General features: G+C 59.5%; 1 protein-coding gene across 14 annotated transcripts in view; it reads right to left on the bottom strand.

Moving 5' to 3' along the window:
• TSNARE1 (t-SNARE domain containing 1) overlaps positions 1-15,592 on the bottom strand; it is a 111,892-nt gene that overhangs the window by 71,216 nt on the left and 25,084 nt on the right. For 9 of the 14 annotated variants that reach the window (XM_042254013.2, XM_042254005.1, XM_042254010.2 and 6 more), the window contains exons 2-4: positions 7,994-8,110; positions 2,127-2,276; positions 803-1,270 (exon numbers count right to left, since the gene is read on the bottom strand). In XM_042254013.2, coding sequence (XP_042109947.1) covers positions 803-1,270; positions 2,127-2,276; positions 7,994-8,081 — 706 coding nt within the window. In that variant the 5' untranslated portion in view covers positions 8,082-8,110. Of the gene's footprint in view, positions 1-802; positions 1,271-2,126; positions 2,277-7,993; positions 8,111-8,223; positions 11,175-11,726; positions 12,274-12,367; positions 13,313-15,592 lie in introns of those variants that run through there. The other 5 variants (XM_060419948.1, XM_027972824.3, XM_042254007.2 and 2 more) reach the window with 4 other exon arrangements.

Genomic DNA, 15,592 nt, shown 5'->3' with positions numbered 1-15,592 from the left:
ACCGGCGCTGAAGGACAGCAGCCCACAGACCTCACACGGGCTGGGGGCAAGAGCGAGCTGGCCGGTCTGGAGGGGGCCCCCACCCGCCGCCACCCCCACTCCAGCCAGCCCAGCCTCAGGGCAGCAGGAGACGGGACCGGCGTGGGGACCGGGCACCCTGCCCCTCCTGGCCCCACGGCTGCAGCCCCAACGGCTTCACAAGGCCATCCCGCGGGGGCCACAGGCAGTCAGGATGGCGCCAGTCCTCACACAGCAAGGCCCCAGTGCTTTCTGGGCACCAGGCGGCAGGCCTGCCCTGACCCTGGCCACCGCCCCCAAGCGCTGGGCCCAATGAGAGCAATGCCCCGGAAAGGCCAGGGCAGGCTCTGCCCAGGAGGATGGAGATAACCAGGGCCTCAGGTCCCCACCTGCCCACCCTGATGTCTCGGGGCCAGCCCAGCCCGGGCGAGGCCTCTCCTGGACGCTGAACCAGCAAGAGGGAAAGAACCAGGAAGGAACCGGGGTCAGCGCTGCCAGGACACTGCCCGGAGGACACGTCTTTCTTGCTCCAGGTCATGACCTGAAGTCAGGAACTCAGTGCCCTGCAACGAGAGCTGCGTCCTGTCTGTGCCCAGCTCCCCGTGACCCTGAGGGAGGGACGAGCCCCTGGGTGCCTGGGGCTTAAATGGGGCCCGTCGGGCGGCAGGAGTGAAGGAGCCAAGGACAAAGTACAGAAGGATCCAGAGATCACGGGGAAGGTGGGGGGGCGGCAGCCATCAGTGGCCGCGAGCTTCCTGCCAGCTGAGCTGGGCGAAGAACTCACCTCTGCGCGGCTCGGGGCCGAGGCCCTCGGAGGGCGGGGCCTGGAAGGAGAAGGTCTTGGCCACGGCCTGCTCCAGGGGCGTGAGGGGCAGGGCCTGAGGCGCCCCCGGCAGCTCGCCCAGCTTGCGCCTCACTACGGCCCGCAGGTCCCGCCACTTGTGCTTGAGGTCCACAAGGTCGCGGCGGCAGTAGCCCAGCGCGTTCACTGCCTGCAGGATGCGGCTCCACACGCGGTACCTGCGGGCAGGCTCGGCCCGCGGCAGGCCGGTGCCAAACAGAAGCTGATGGTGCTTGCTGACCCTGGCTACCAGCACCTCCGTCTCCTGCGGGCAGAAGTTGGGCTTCCTCTTCTTGGCCCGGGTGGTGCTGGCCACGTGGCCACGGGCCCTTGCAGCCGGCTCCTTCTGTGGGCCAGCAGGCAGCAAGGTGGGCTCTGGTGTCCCACTGCCATCGGGCGTGACCCCTGGCCCTGGAAAGGCACCGAAAGGTGGGTATTTAAGGCCCCGGCCAGGGCGGTGGCAGCTCCCAGGGAGCCTCCTCTTTGGCTTCCAGTTCAGAACAGTACTTGTTTCTGCCCACGGCCCCTTCCCTACTGGGTGTCCAGAGACGTGGGTCTGAGTCCTGGGCCTGCCACTGCCTGGCTGGGTGCGGAGCTGAGAGGGACCTTGCTTCTGGGCCATGGTGCCCATCTGTCTCCAGAAAGGCCCAGCCCGGCCCTACTCCCTCCGGCAGCCGATGTCAGGAGCAAGGGGTGAGAAGGCGGGGTGGCTGTCCCATCACGAGGAGCAGGCCCTCTGGGGCCGGGGCCAGGGCTTGCCGAGGGACATCAATAACCGCGGACATGCCGGACGTCCTGACCAAGACGACTTCGGGTGCCGCTGACCTCTGCCTCTCTGCCCAGCTGGCTGAGTCCTGGCCATGGCTGCCCCTCCCACACAGGGTCCCCCTGAAGGGCACACCGAGGCTCCTACACTCTCCTGCCAGCCGCCCAGCCGCCCCTGCAAGGCAGATGCAGGCTCTGGGCCCAGGGGCCACCAGAGCTGGGCCAGCCCTTGCCTCTCCGTCCTGCAGCGCTGGCCTCCTCCCTGGAGCCCCCAGGGTCCTAACAGCCTGGCAACACCCCTGGCCCAGACCCGCCACACCGTCAGCTGGCCTTGGGGAAGGCAAGGGCCAGCGCGGGTGAAGCCCTGCTCCCGCTCCCCAGCTTCCCCAGCCGAAGCCCCTGGGAGTCCACTCCCCACCCACTGACCCTCCCACCTTAGGGCGCGGCATTTCTGCGTGGCCTTCCCTGGCACCCCCGAGACCCAGCATCCCAGCAGAAGTACCTCGCTTCCTGGCCCTCGGGCCTCTGGGGGTGCCAGCTGGCCCCGGGTCACCGTCCCCATCCTCACCCACACAGGGGTCCTGCAGGCTGCTCTCTGGCGATGGGCAGGGGAAATGGCGGATTCCGTACTTGGTCCAACACTTTGTGCACTCTATAGACAGCAACGGACAGTCTCGGTTAAGCCCCCCTGCCTGGCTTGGGGCACCTCTGGTGGAGCAAGGCTCTCACACAGGACAGCAGGTGTGCCGGGCCCTCCAAGCATCCACACCAACAGCTCCACTTGCTCAGACCCACCTCTTCCAGGAAGCCCTCCCTGACTGCCACACCCCTCAAACACCCCCTTTTGCTGAAAGCCAGCACCATGTCCAGAACTTCAGATATTCTGACTCTCTCTCTGCACCCAGGTTCTTCTGAAACGTGACTCCAAGCCAGTACGAAACTCCTTACAGCAGAGCCTCAGCTGTGGCCCCCAACCAGGCCAGGACTTTGACCAGTGCACAGCAACATGCAAAATGGAGAATAAGGCCTTGGGCACGCTCATGGCAATGTGGCATCTCCGCACCACCAGCACGGGACCATGCCACTGTATTTTATAAAACCATCGTTCACAGTATATCACAAGTGAAAACAAAAATAAAATCGGGTCCCTTGACACTGCTGCCAAGCCGAGGAGCGATGGTGGGCCCCCAGGGAGGACGCAGTTACCTCTCTGATAATTTTCATTTATTCAGAAACACTTCCTGGACAGGTTTGCCAGAATTCCTGAGCCCGAAGACATGTGTTGTTAAGACAGATGGACACCTCAGGAACCAAGCTGCTTCCTGTGCACAGCTCTTCGGAATCAAAAGAGGCAGTGGTGCCAGGCTAAGACCACGCACCACAGCCAGGGCGCTTGGCGGGTGGGTGCACTGTCCAGAAGTCTGCCTTGGAGGAGATGTCTAATCATGTCAAGGGGCAAGCGAGGTCCAGAGCTTCAGCACTGAGCTCCTGCAGCAGCAGCCTCTTTGCAGAAAAGGCCTCCGCGTGGAGCACGTCTGTAGGTCCAGGATGGCCCAGCTCTTGAGAGGGCAGGGCCTGACATGTCCTCTTCCCCAGGGCTTCCGGAAGAGCCTGCGGGCAGAGCCTCTCCCCCAGCCGTCTGCCCAGGCTCCCCTGCAGGCAGACAACCCGGCCCTGGGGACTGCTGCCCCGAGAGCACTGTGTAAGGAGGGGGTGCAGCAGCCCAGGCCCCGCCATGGGGCCACCACCGGCTTCGTGGGATGCAGGGGGGCAGAGGCGCTCGATGCCCTCGCCACACGGGCGTCCGGTCAGCACAAGTGCAGGCCCGGCCCACCTTCCCCCTCCCCCACCCCCATGCCCTGCAAGGTCCCCAGACAGCCGTGGAGGAGCCAGTCTGGTCTGCTCTCCAGAATCATGTGAACTCTGAACTCTGGAACACAGTATAAACGCAAATGCAGGCAATTATCACAGGAAACAATAAAGAGCATCCACCAGCAGGCGCATCGTGAGGGAAACCATCAGCACTCAGGGGTGAGGCCTCAGGCAATGAGAAGCCCAGGCGGGGGTCGCCTCCACTGTCATGTCCGACCGTCATCCCACTGGACGCGGGCGGGCGCCCGGCACTCTCCAAGGACCCGCAGGATGGCCTCACGCCCCATCCCAGACCACGGCCCATCACACTGTCTCCCTGAGCTGGGGAGCAACGGCATTTCTGCCTCACATCCCCTGCGGCAAACATCTCTGCCAGTAGCCCTTGATGGTTCCCTAACAAAGAGGCGTGGCTGGGCCAAGACAGAGGGAAGGAGGGGGTCCGGAGGAGGCAGGGAGCAGTGTGCCCGCCCCTGCAAGTGAGCCCACCCCCAACCCCCTGCCGCCGAGCCACAGGAGAAGGGCCAAGTTCACATCCTTCTCTCCAGGTACCTTCTCACGGGCTGAGCCACACCCTCTCTTCACAGACTTGGCCTGTCTGTATACAGATCTGGAGGCTTTCCTCCCATTTATGTGAGTTCTTTACATGATAGTAACTTCCCACTTGGCTTTTTGCTGCACATTTGTGATGGGACTTTATGGCAAGAGCCCACCCTAATCTCTGCATAATTAACTTTACGGTCCCCGAGTAACCCGTAACACTCAGGGCTTGGCACGCGGCAGGCAGTGGTGATCACAGCTGCTCCCACACCTGGGGTCTCAGTGGGGCCCCTCCGTCCTGGCCTGGAGCCCCAGCCTGCCTCCCTGGCAGCCCTGCTGGTCACCCCCAGAATTACACCCAGCACCCCAGAAGCAGCCCCAGTCTCAACAGCTGTCAGCAAATGCAAATACTCTTCTGACAGAAATGCAATCAATATAGAAATCAGTTTCAAAGGAGAACTAGGAAGAAATACACATGTTCGGAAATGAACTACAATTCTAAATAAATCCTGGGTTAAAGAAGAATTCACAAGGGAAATTAAATATTTACAACTAAACATTAATTTTAAAATGCTATATATTTTTGAATTGTAAGATTCAACTAAAACCATGATTATCTGGACATTTATAACAGAAATGCTTTTATCAGAAATGAATAAAAACTGGATATGAATGATCTTAGGAAAATGAAACAGCATCAACTCAAAGAAAGAAGGAGGAAAACAGTAAAAATGTGGGCAGAAAGAAATCCATCAGATTTTAAAACTAGCTTTTAATAGAGGTTCAGAAAATCAAGTCAGCCCTTTGGAGGGGTTTATAACGCTGCCACGAGTCTGTCGACGTTGATGACAAAACAAGAAAATTGGGAGCAACAATTAAACAACATTAGGAATAAAAGAGGGTGTGATCCAGGGGCTGGGGACGCTGGTGGAACGACAGGAGCAGAGCTCAGCCTGTTAATTCGCTCTGTCTCCCCCGCGCCAGAGGGGAGCCTAACCCTGTCCATCTCCCTGGTCGGGGCCCAGCTGGATCGCGGCAGAGCAGGCGGTCGGGACCAGGGCTGCTGCCCTAGTGGCCGCGCCCCTGACCACAGAGTGACGCCGCCCAGGTCCCACTGGATAACGTGAGACTGCGTGCCATGCTACTTCAGGCAACGTGAACATTCAAGAGCAGACACGCACCCACAGAAACACAGCGAGCTGACCGAAGAAGAAGCGGAGAGCCTGGACAGCTGTCGCAGATGGCATGAGCAATGGGCAGGCCACAGAGGAGCTCCAGGCCCTCCCGGGGGAGGCGGTTTTACAGCGAAATCCCAGACACCGGACAGGAGCAATCTTGTTCTTCCAAAACCTTACAAAGAACACAGCCAGCAGGACTAAGCCCCCACATGCCACACGACACAGCCTAAAAAATATAATAATAATAGAAAAGGGAACACACTCTCCGGGACTTCCCTGGTGGGTCAGTGGTTAGGACTCCGTGCCCCCAGTGCAGGGAGCATGGATTCTATCTCTGCTCAGGGGACTAAGATCTCACAAGCCGCACAGCGCAGCCTGGAAAAAATAATAGAAAATAAAATAACAATAATAGAAGAGAGGCCACAATCACCATTTCTACTCAAAGTTGAACTAGAGCTTCCGGTGGGCTCAGGACAGAAGGAAAAACACGAAAGATAAAAGCGTTGACGCAGAAGAGGTGAACACTGTCATTATTCGTAAGTGACACTGTCTATACAGAAAGCTCAAGACTCAACAAATTATTACAATTAATAAAAAGACTTCAGCAACAGAATCGGTGCTGTGTTCCATTAACGCGCGTGCATGCTAAGTCGCCTCAGCCATGACCGACTCTGTGTGACCCTGTGGACAGGCTCCTCTGTCCATGGGGACTCTCCAGGCAGCAAGAATGCTGGAGACGGCTGCCATTTCCTCTTCTCGCGGCTCTTCCCCACCTAAGGATGGAACCCACGTCTCTGACGTCTCCTGCACCGGCAGGCAGGTTTTTTTTTTACCACTAGCACCAGCTGGGAGCCCCTGTCCCATTAATAATGGTTCTATTTACAAAAGCAGCAAAAAAAGTTTTCATTTTTGTTAAAACCAGTTTAATGAAAGATATGTAAAATATTTATGGAGAAAATTACAAACTTTGTTGACATTAAAGACCCGTCAACAGAGAGGCCTACGGTCTCGTGGGCAGAAGACTGGTGAGGATGGCACCGCTGAGTCTCACGGTAACAGGGGATGGGGGCCAGTCTCAGCCCGAGTGACGGGCAGGGGCTCTGAAATCCATGCAGCAACAGAGACCAGAGGGCCCAGGGCGCACCTAAGGAGCAGCGATGGAGCAATCTACCCTGAAAGTATCAACAGTTAGAATAACTGTGAAAATCAGGGTGCGACTCCGCACAGAAATAGAACACTGACCTGGAGAATCTGCATAGATACCGCGCTTATCACACAGCTGGCACCGCAGGTCTGCAGAGAGGGAATTTTCGGTCAAGGGCCCGGGGACAATTTGTTATATCAACAGAGAAAAGTAGTGTATTACACTTCACCCTCCTCATACAGAAAAATCAATTCCAGGTGATCGCAAGACTTAAATATGAAAAACAAATTGTATAAGCTTCAGAGGAAGTAAATGCAAAACCATTATCCTTGTGCTAGAATTAAAAAATGCACATTTTGACAAGAAAGATTGATAAACACAGAGGTGCTGTAGTTAAAAACTGGCTTTCATCAGCAGCACCACAAGGAAAAGCCAGCACGGGGGGCAGAGTACCTCCAGAAGACACATGGAAACCCTGCCCATTGACAAGAACAAGACAAACTGGAGGGGAAAACACAGTTAACCTGAGACCCAAATGCCCAGTGACCGCGGGAAAAACTGATCCCACCAGATGCCGGAGAAACACGCGCTGAAGCCAGATGACGCCGCTCCAGGCCCACGGGCGGGCAGACAGCCAAGGCCACCGCCCTTCTGGGCCCACCAGACAGGGCCGGGCCAGCACGGCCACCAGGCGCTGAGCTGCCCAGCCCACCGCCTGGTGGTCGTGCTGACCACCATGGGGGCCGTCCCAGTAGCGCCAGCATCCGAGCTCCTCAGCACCAAACCCAGGGCCCAAGACAGGCGCTCCGACGGCCCGTCCCCCGTGGAGCAGCTGTGCCTGCCACGACCTCGCACGTGACTGAGCGCCCAGAGCAGGCAGAGGGAAGGGCCACCAGGCGGAAGGCTGTGCCTCGGGGGCAAAACCAGCAAGTCGCAGGCTGATTCAACCAGTGCAAAGTCAAGAGACACACACACGCCCACAGGGTCTGCTCAAGGACATGACATGGCAGCAAAACCTCGAGGACAAACCGCCAAGGGTGGGGAAGGGGGTGGGTGGAGTCTGCGTCACATTTCAAGTCTGTGAGCACACATGCTCACAAACTCACACTCGCTGCAGATCCCTAAGGACCTGGAGTCAGTTTCCCAGACACAGGTCTGGCAGAAAACCCCTCTGCAGGGGGATGGGAGCTGGGGGGTGAGCAGATCACAGAGCCAGCCCACAGCAAGGGGCCCAGCCCAGCACCTGGAAACCAGAAGCAGATCTGCCCTGTGGAGCCCAGGACGCCACCTGTCACCCATGGGCCTCCATTCCCCGGCTGTGCCCCACACGCAGCACCAGGTCCACACGGGCACCTACAAGGCCATCCACCAAGTACCCCAGCGCCTGCAGACTCCACGGGACACCGCGGACGCCTGGACCCGCCCCCAGGCAGGGCGGCGTCTCCCACTCTGCTCTCCCCAGGTGCTGACCCAACGCCAACAACCCCGGCCCGTCTGGGGCCAGGGTCACCCCCGATCCGGGGTCAAAGGCAGGGCCAGTCAGAAGGACAGAATCCTTCTGTGGTTACCATGGTTACCAAGGTAACACAGTGGCGACGGGCCCCCGGCTGCCCCCCCCCACGCCCACGCTGCCCTTACCTAGAGGCTGATAGCCTTGTTGGGAGGGCCCCCCGAAAGGGCCCCGGCTCCCCAGGCCGCCACTGCCAGCGATGGATCCATAAGACATCTTCTCACAGGACGCAGGGCTGCACCTTCCTGCAGAGGAAACAAAACACCGGGTGGGGGGAGAAGGGGGCGGTCAGAGCTGGAGCTCAGGTTCCACTCCTGCGCCGCCCACCCTCCCGGGAGCCTGACCGCTGCGACCTCACCTTGCAAGTCAACAACTAATGTCTGAGCGTGGAAACAAGATCGAGCAGTGAAGAGCGACACGAGTGTGTTACTCAGGGCCAACAGCCTCCCCGAAGCACCCAAAGCAGCCACGGGATGGGAGGAAGGCGACTGGCAGGGGTGGGGGCACTTCTCCCTGAGTAAACCACACAGCACTCCTTCTCTCTCTAAACTCCATGCGTGGAAACTTTTAAAACACTAAGCTTAATTTGCAAAATCCCAGAGAAATCCTCCTCCAGAAGGCTCGGCCTGGAAACACAGCTGCACGGGTGTCTGCCTTGAGCTGACAAGACCCAGGGCCCCCAGCATTGTCCTGCACGGCCAAGAGACTCGGGGCGGGCAGGGACCAGGACAGCCACGCACCCACCATGCACCAGGCGCATGTCCAGTATGGGCAGGAGGGCTGGCCCCAGGGACCTGGCCGCGTGGGCGGCAAGGGCTCCCGCAGGAGCTCTCAGAGACCCTGGGGGTCTGCAGAGCTCAAGCAGGAGCAAAGAAGGGGCTAAGCCTGCAAGCCACAGCTTGGAGGAAGGGGCAGGCCAGCCCTGGGAAGACAGGAGGGGCACTGGTGTGAGGCGGTCCCTCGGCCACGGGCGGAGGCTGCGGGCGGCTCTAGGGACCCGCCGGGCTGAGGGGGCACCCAGCGCCTGGTCGCAGGCAGGCAGCTGGACGGGACTGCGGCGATGAGCCAACAGCACAGGTCGCCTGAGGGGCAGAAACAGGCCAAGGGGCTGCCACCGACGTCCAGGCAGCTGAGGGGTCATGCGCAGTCCTGGTCTGAGGTGGAGGGAAGACCCCCAGCCTGCCCCATCTAGCCTGTGGTCTCCCACGGCCTGTGCTTTTGCTCAGAGACTGGGAAATGGAGGCTACCTGCCGCAGGGACCACAGAGCCAGCCCAGCCGGAGGACGCCCAGAGCGTGTCCTCTGCCTGCTGCCCGGGCCCCCGGCAGGGCTCTGGGCCTCAGGGGCCTGGGCGCACAGACCCCCGGGGCTCCCCCCGTGCCCCTCACCTGCCCTGAGCCAGGCTGCACCCTCGGCTCCCGTCCAGTGTTCCCGCCCACCCCGCACAGCCAGCTCATGGCCGATTTCTCCACCAGGGTGTCCGCACCGCGAGGGCGGGCAGCGGGCAGCCACCGCGGGAGAAACAGAGCTGCTGGCAGCCCAGCGGGCAGGCGGAAGCTGCAGCAGGGCCAGGCCGGAGGGCCGGCGGACACCACTGGGCTGGGGTGCCCAGGAGAAGCCCCAGGCCGCCTCAAAACTGCCAGCCAGACTCCAGGGAGCGATGCCCACTCCCCAGGAGGCCTCCTCCGGAGCAGCTTCCGTGACCACCCACCCGGGTGGCCGGCCTCCTCCGCCTCAAGCCCCCGGCTCACGGTGGCGCCAGGCTGTACCCTGGACATCAGCCCCCCGCAACAGCCTGAAGGGAGCTGTCTGTCCCTGGACTGCCCAGATCCTGCCCCCTGGGCACCAGGGGAAGCAGGGGTGCCAGGAAACGCCCCAGCAACGCAGCCCTGCCTGCAGGACAAAGTCCCCAGGCCCTGGAGGAGGGAGCGGCCGGCCAGCAGGATACCACAGGATGCCAGGCCGGAAGGGGCCCCCGGACACAGCCCAGGCTGGAGGCCAACGACCCGGCTCCAAGGCCAGTGCTGAGGCCACAGTAGGGCGGGCCCTGCCCGTGACCTCTGCCTGCAGCTCTCTCTTGCCAGCCTGGGGCTCGCAGAGGCCAGGGGCCCCCCAAGGCCAGGGCTGACCCTCCCAGCAGCAGACAAGGAGTGGCACTGTCTACACGGGGACGTCCCAGCATGGGCCCTGCCCCCGCACTACGCCGGAGGGACCCCCAAGGATGGAGAGCGGGTCCCGGTGGGGCCCAGCGTGAGCCACTCTCTCATCTCTGGTCCTGCTTTCTCCTCTGTAACTGGGGCAGCACGCCCGCCCTTGGTGGGTCAGGGTGCCGTGTCAGAGGCCTCCAGGAGTTCGTCTGTGAGCCGGGGCCCCGTGGTGACACTAGACAGCAGCAGCCCTGAGGCAGGCCGAGGCCTGGAGGCCAGAGGGGGCGCCCCGGGGGCAGAGAGGCAGGAAAGGATGGGCTCTCCCTCCTGCTCTCGGCCTCCCGGAGGCCTGAGCTGACCCAGAGCAGGAGAAGGGCACTGGGACCCCGGAGCCCCTCTGCGGGGGAGAGCTGACCTCCCCAGAGGGCTGCACCGTGCCCAGCGTCTCGCTCCTGCTGCGGCCTCGTGGAGGTCCTCCCAGCATGGTGATGGACCTGACCACAGTAGGCGTCCTCCCCGCCCCGGACGCCTCCAGCCTCGGCAGAGCACACGGCCACATCCCCGGCCTGCCCCACCTGGCTGGGTGCATCCGTCCTCAGCCAGGACCCAGTCCCCCCCAATAGGAGGTACCAGGAAGGGAGCCCCAGGGAGGGCAGTGAGTCACACAAGAGAAGGCATGCGGAGGAGGCCCCCCTCAAGGCACGTGTCCTCACACTGAGGGCCCCCTGCACGCCTGCTCCCACCCGAACACTCACAAGCCCCTGAGGGCCGACAGTGAGGGCTCCCAGACTCCCTCAGGCCTTGTCCGCCCCCACGTCAGCCATGTCAGGGCCGGTGGCCCCAGACACATGGGAGGGAGGCCCGAGACCACCCAATCCAGTGGAACCCCGGGGGCCGGGTAAGGAGCAGGTCCCCCAGGTCCACAGAGGGAGGTGCATCCTTCCTCCTGACCGAGCCCAAACCTCCCACCGCCCTGGTCTGCACCCCCAGGAGGGCCCTTGGCAGCAGGCCAGAGGCGGGGGCCTGACGCACCCACTTGGGGAGTCCCCTCCTCCAGTACCTCGGCTCCCACCCGACTCTGGCTGTGTCCCTGCTGACAGCCCTCAAGACCTCACCCTCACAGCCGAGCTTGGCCACAGCCTCCGATCCCCACCGCAGGGCCTTGGGGTCTCCCCCCTTCCTCCTCTGTCTCCCCTCCTCACCCAGCCCCGAGCAACCACAGGGCTCAGTTCCGCCCCGCCTCCCCTTCCTCCCCTCCCCAGCCCACACAGCCCTGGTGGAGCCAGCTTCCAGGCACCGGGGGACCCAGGGGTTGGCATGGGCTGCAGCCCACTCGCCATCACGGCCCAGCGCCCCCCAGACACGGGCACCCTTCCTCCGGCCACACGCCAGGCCTGGAAACACAGACACGGGGCCAGGCTGAGGGGATGAGGCGGCAGGCCCGTCAGCCCAACTCCTAAGGGATGCGACTCTCCTGTGCGGTGAAGTCTCTGCGATTCACTGAACCAACACAGGCAGAGGGGGTCGGGGCAACAGGACTAAACGCCTGACCTGGGCCGAGAGCGGCTGCAGGCCTCACAGGGCCCGCTCCATGTGAGGCATGTGGGAAGGCTCCCTGGAGAAGGCAGGTCTGGGGAGGAAGAGGCTCTGCGGGCTGGGCCGGTCAGAGGGAGAATGGCCATGGCCTGGCCCCTACCCAGACGCCCTCCGCTCACCTGGTCCCAGGCGCGCTGGTGGGGAGGCTGCTGGGGAGCCCTGCCCTGCTTGCCTTCTGTGCTCTGCTCCACCCAGGCCGGCAGTGCGGCTCCAGGGAGGCAGGAGGCCCCGGGCTGTGCTGCTCAGAGACCGAGGCGCTGCCCTCAGCGGGGACGGAGCAGCAGCAACACGATGCCCAGTCCTGCCCACACCTCTGCGGGGCAGGCCCAGCAGCCCAGGCTGCTGCCCACTGAGGGCCCAGAGGACACCGTGAACCACCCCACAGCAGAGCCCTCCCTGGGCTAGGCCCACGCCTCCCTCCACTGACCGCTACCCACGGGCCCACCAGAGTGGCTTCAGATGGGAGTATTCTGGAGCCAGAGCAGCTAGGAGACCCTAGGATGAAGAGCAGGACGTCGCTGGAGACCAGGCTGCCCAGCACACCTGGCCCCATGCCTGCCATATCCTGGGGAGAAGACATTGGGGCCACGGGGCCTCAGTTGCAGCACATGGGACCCTCAACCTTCACTGGGACACGTGGGACTGAATCCAGGGCCCCTATACTAGGAGCGCAGTCTTAGCCATTGGACCACCAAGAAAGTCCCTGAGACCCTGATTTTTAAAATGAGAAAACTGAACTCAGGGAGGGGAAGCGACTCACCCGCGGTCTCACAGACAGATGGGTCGAGGGCAAGGCGCCTCCCTCCGTGGCTGCAGCGCTCCCCACGCCTGCCCCAGCGCTCTCTGCCGGTCCTCCCACAGCCCACGGCGACAACTCCCGCACTACCGGGCCCCCCGCGAGCACCTGCCCGCCCACTGGAGCTGGCAGGCTGCGTGTGGCCGTAGTCTGCACCGCACACAGACGTGTGTGGGCCACTCGCTCACACAGCTGTAAGCGTGACGATCACCCTCCCGGCCTCGTCCCCTAAGACAATGTGATGCTCCAGAGAAACAGGAACACGGGTTTCTCAGTTACAACACACCATTCTTTACAGATAGGAATTAAGACTACTTGGAGAAATGGCTGATCCCAGGACTGGGGCAGAGAGAGTAAGATAAGCCTAGATCATTCTGTTACATGAAAGAGCAAGGAAGTGATCAAAGCAAGGCAGGGCCATCACCAAAGGGCCCAGAGGCCAGCCCGACAGGCTTCCTTCCGCTGGCCAACTCGGCAACAATTTGAGCATGAAAAAAGACGATGGTGATAAAAGATTATAACTTTTATTTATCGTAACCTCTAAAAAACATCTATCACGTATTGATTTATCTGGCTGCGCCAGGTCTTGGTGGCAGCACAGGGGGTCTTCCATCTTTGCTGTGGTAGTTTCCTGACCAGGGTGGAACCCAGGCCACCTACATAGGGAGCTCAGTCTTAGCCATTGGGCCCCCAGGCAAGTCCCTGTTATAGCCTTGCAATAAAGAAGTAAAGTGAAAGTCCACAAGTCCACGTGGTTGTAAACATACACAAGGGAAAACGAAAAAGCTCTTCGTCAGAGCAGACGCGGACAACTGGGAAAGGAAAGATGAAATCAGCAACATCCTTACGAGGACTGACTCATACAGAAAAGCCCAGCCACCAGGGCAACACAGGAAAGGACAGGTCAAGGAATGATAGTAACTCATTCAGGCAAGAACGTCCAGCAGGCCTGAGAACTGCGGGTGCGAGTCCCATAAACGGCAGGAGATCCACGCAGTCTCAAAGAACCTTCCCCAAGAAACTAGGTAAAAGTGGAGGAAGGACAACTCTGCAGAGGAGAAACTTCACGGACGTCGGCTTAACCCCAGGGCCTGGGCCACGCAGTGGGGCACAGATCAGACCTCATGTACCCCTGCTGCCAGACAGCAAGGAGGAGACAGCAGCCTCTCCAGGCCCTCCTGCCAAAAACGAAGGACCACGGGGACAGGAGACACGCCAGGCTGGGCGACGGCCCACAGCACAGCCGACCTGCGCCTTTTCCTGCGTCAGCGTCACAGACTAGTAGAGACAGAGGACTTGACCATCCAGGTTCAAGGAGGCCAAGGAGACGGCACCCCCAAAACCAAACGGGATCCTGGATTTCATTCAGCGGAGAAACGTGTCACTGGGCTCACTGACGAGGTCTCTCCCAGGAACACCAGGAAGACTCTTAGGCCAGAGTACTAGCCAGTGTTAATGCTGCTATTGACACCAGCCCTGGGGTTACATAACAGAGTCTGCATTTGGGGGTCAGGAGCATCGTGTCTGCAGCTCGCCGGGCGGTCCAGAGGAACACGTGACGTGCACAGGAACACAAAGAGGGAAGGGAGGAAGTGAGCATGGGAAAACGGCTATACGTGGGGAACCTGGTGGGATTGAAGGCTTCCTGTTAATATGGTGACTGTTCTCAAAACTAGAATTACTTTTTCCAGGAGTTTTAAGTTCAAAACAAACGAATAACTCTACTAGAATATTTTTTTAATCCTAGGAACATATTCAAGAAAGGTCTAAGATCTGTGTACTGATAACTAAAAACAAACACTACTAAAAGGAAGTAAAGAAATTGTAAATGAATGAGGGGCCACAGCAAGCTCGTGGGGGGCCACCGGGACCCCACGGCTATGGGAACCAGCTCTAACGCGCCAGCCCTGGCAGTGAAATAACACACACAAATGCGTAAAATATTTTCTGAAGCTAAGAGGTTCCTCCCATCTCAAAAACAATCTATTAGACAACTCTTGAAGAAAGAAAAAAAAAATTAAACTGAAGAAATTCTTTTAAAAAAAGTGAAAACATCACCTATGAAAATCAACAGAGCACGTTTAAAGCAGTTACCAGAAGAAAAGTCAAAATGCTCAATATTTCATGCATAAAAAAAAATCAAATGGACTTCATAACTCAAAAGGTTGGAAAAGAGCAAAAAAGTCAAAAGCAACCACAAGGAAAGAAGAATATAAACAAAAGTTAATACTATTAATGAGGTAGGAAACAGAAAAACAATAGAACTAATTTACAAATTAAAATCCTGTTTTCCATAAAGTACTAACAAAAGAGACGACCAAGAGCTAAGTAGCCGAGAAAGGAGGGAAGGAACCACGAAGACACAGAAGCTGTAAAACGTGGACGGGATGGGCAATATCTGAAGAAAACGGAACTCACCAGAGGTGACCCCCTGGAGACAGAAAGCTTCAAGAGACAAATATGGATAAAAGAAATAGAAAGTTGTCATGAAAACCACCCCACAAAACACCAGGACCAGAGGGTTTTGCGGGGGATCCTGCCACGTTTCCAAAGCCGAGCATTTCCAGAGCTCCATAAATTATTCCAGGGTGCTGACGGAGCAGGGCAACCTCCGGACCCTTGTATGAGGCACCTACAATGCTAACACTGATAGAGAAACCTGGTGAACGCAGTGCAAAACACGGGGAAGTTACACACCAGCACTGGCCACGCATATGCTGCCAGGCACTGAATGCCACAGCAGGAGACAAACTCAGTCCTGACCTGCTCACCTTTCCAGGGATGCAGGGCACGTGCGGCCTTAGGAACCCATTAACACGACAGCGCACCCACCCGAGGGAAACGCTACGAGTTTCCCCACAGACGGACACTAAAACCAGCATCAACAGAACTCCCGATGAAGACAATCAAAAACATTTCTTAAAACGGTAAACACCCGCTAATCCTAAGAGGAGCGTTTGCTCTGTGGGAAACGGAAGTGGGGACTGACGCTCGCTACCCACGCACCACGGCGACGGAAATGCCGACACAAGTTAAAGCTCCCAGAAGTAGCAGGCGGGGCAAAGCAGCAGCACCTAAACTCACCAGTGCCGGCTGGAGGAGAACCCCAGTCCCCAGGGCAGCCCGAGCGAGGACAGGTCCAGGAACGCAGGCCTCAGAGACGGCGATCTCCCCGACGACCAAGGCGGA

The sequence above is a fragment of the Ovis aries genome, chromosome 9 (assembly GCF_016772045.2).
Source record: "Ovis aries strain OAR_USU_Benz2616 breed Rambouillet chromosome 9, ARS-UI_Ramb_v3.0, whole genome shotgun sequence".
Lineage (NCBI taxonomy): Eukaryota > Metazoa > Chordata > Mammalia > Artiodactyla > Bovidae > Ovis > Ovis aries.
This window is presented reverse-complemented; position numbering and strand designations above follow the sequence as displayed.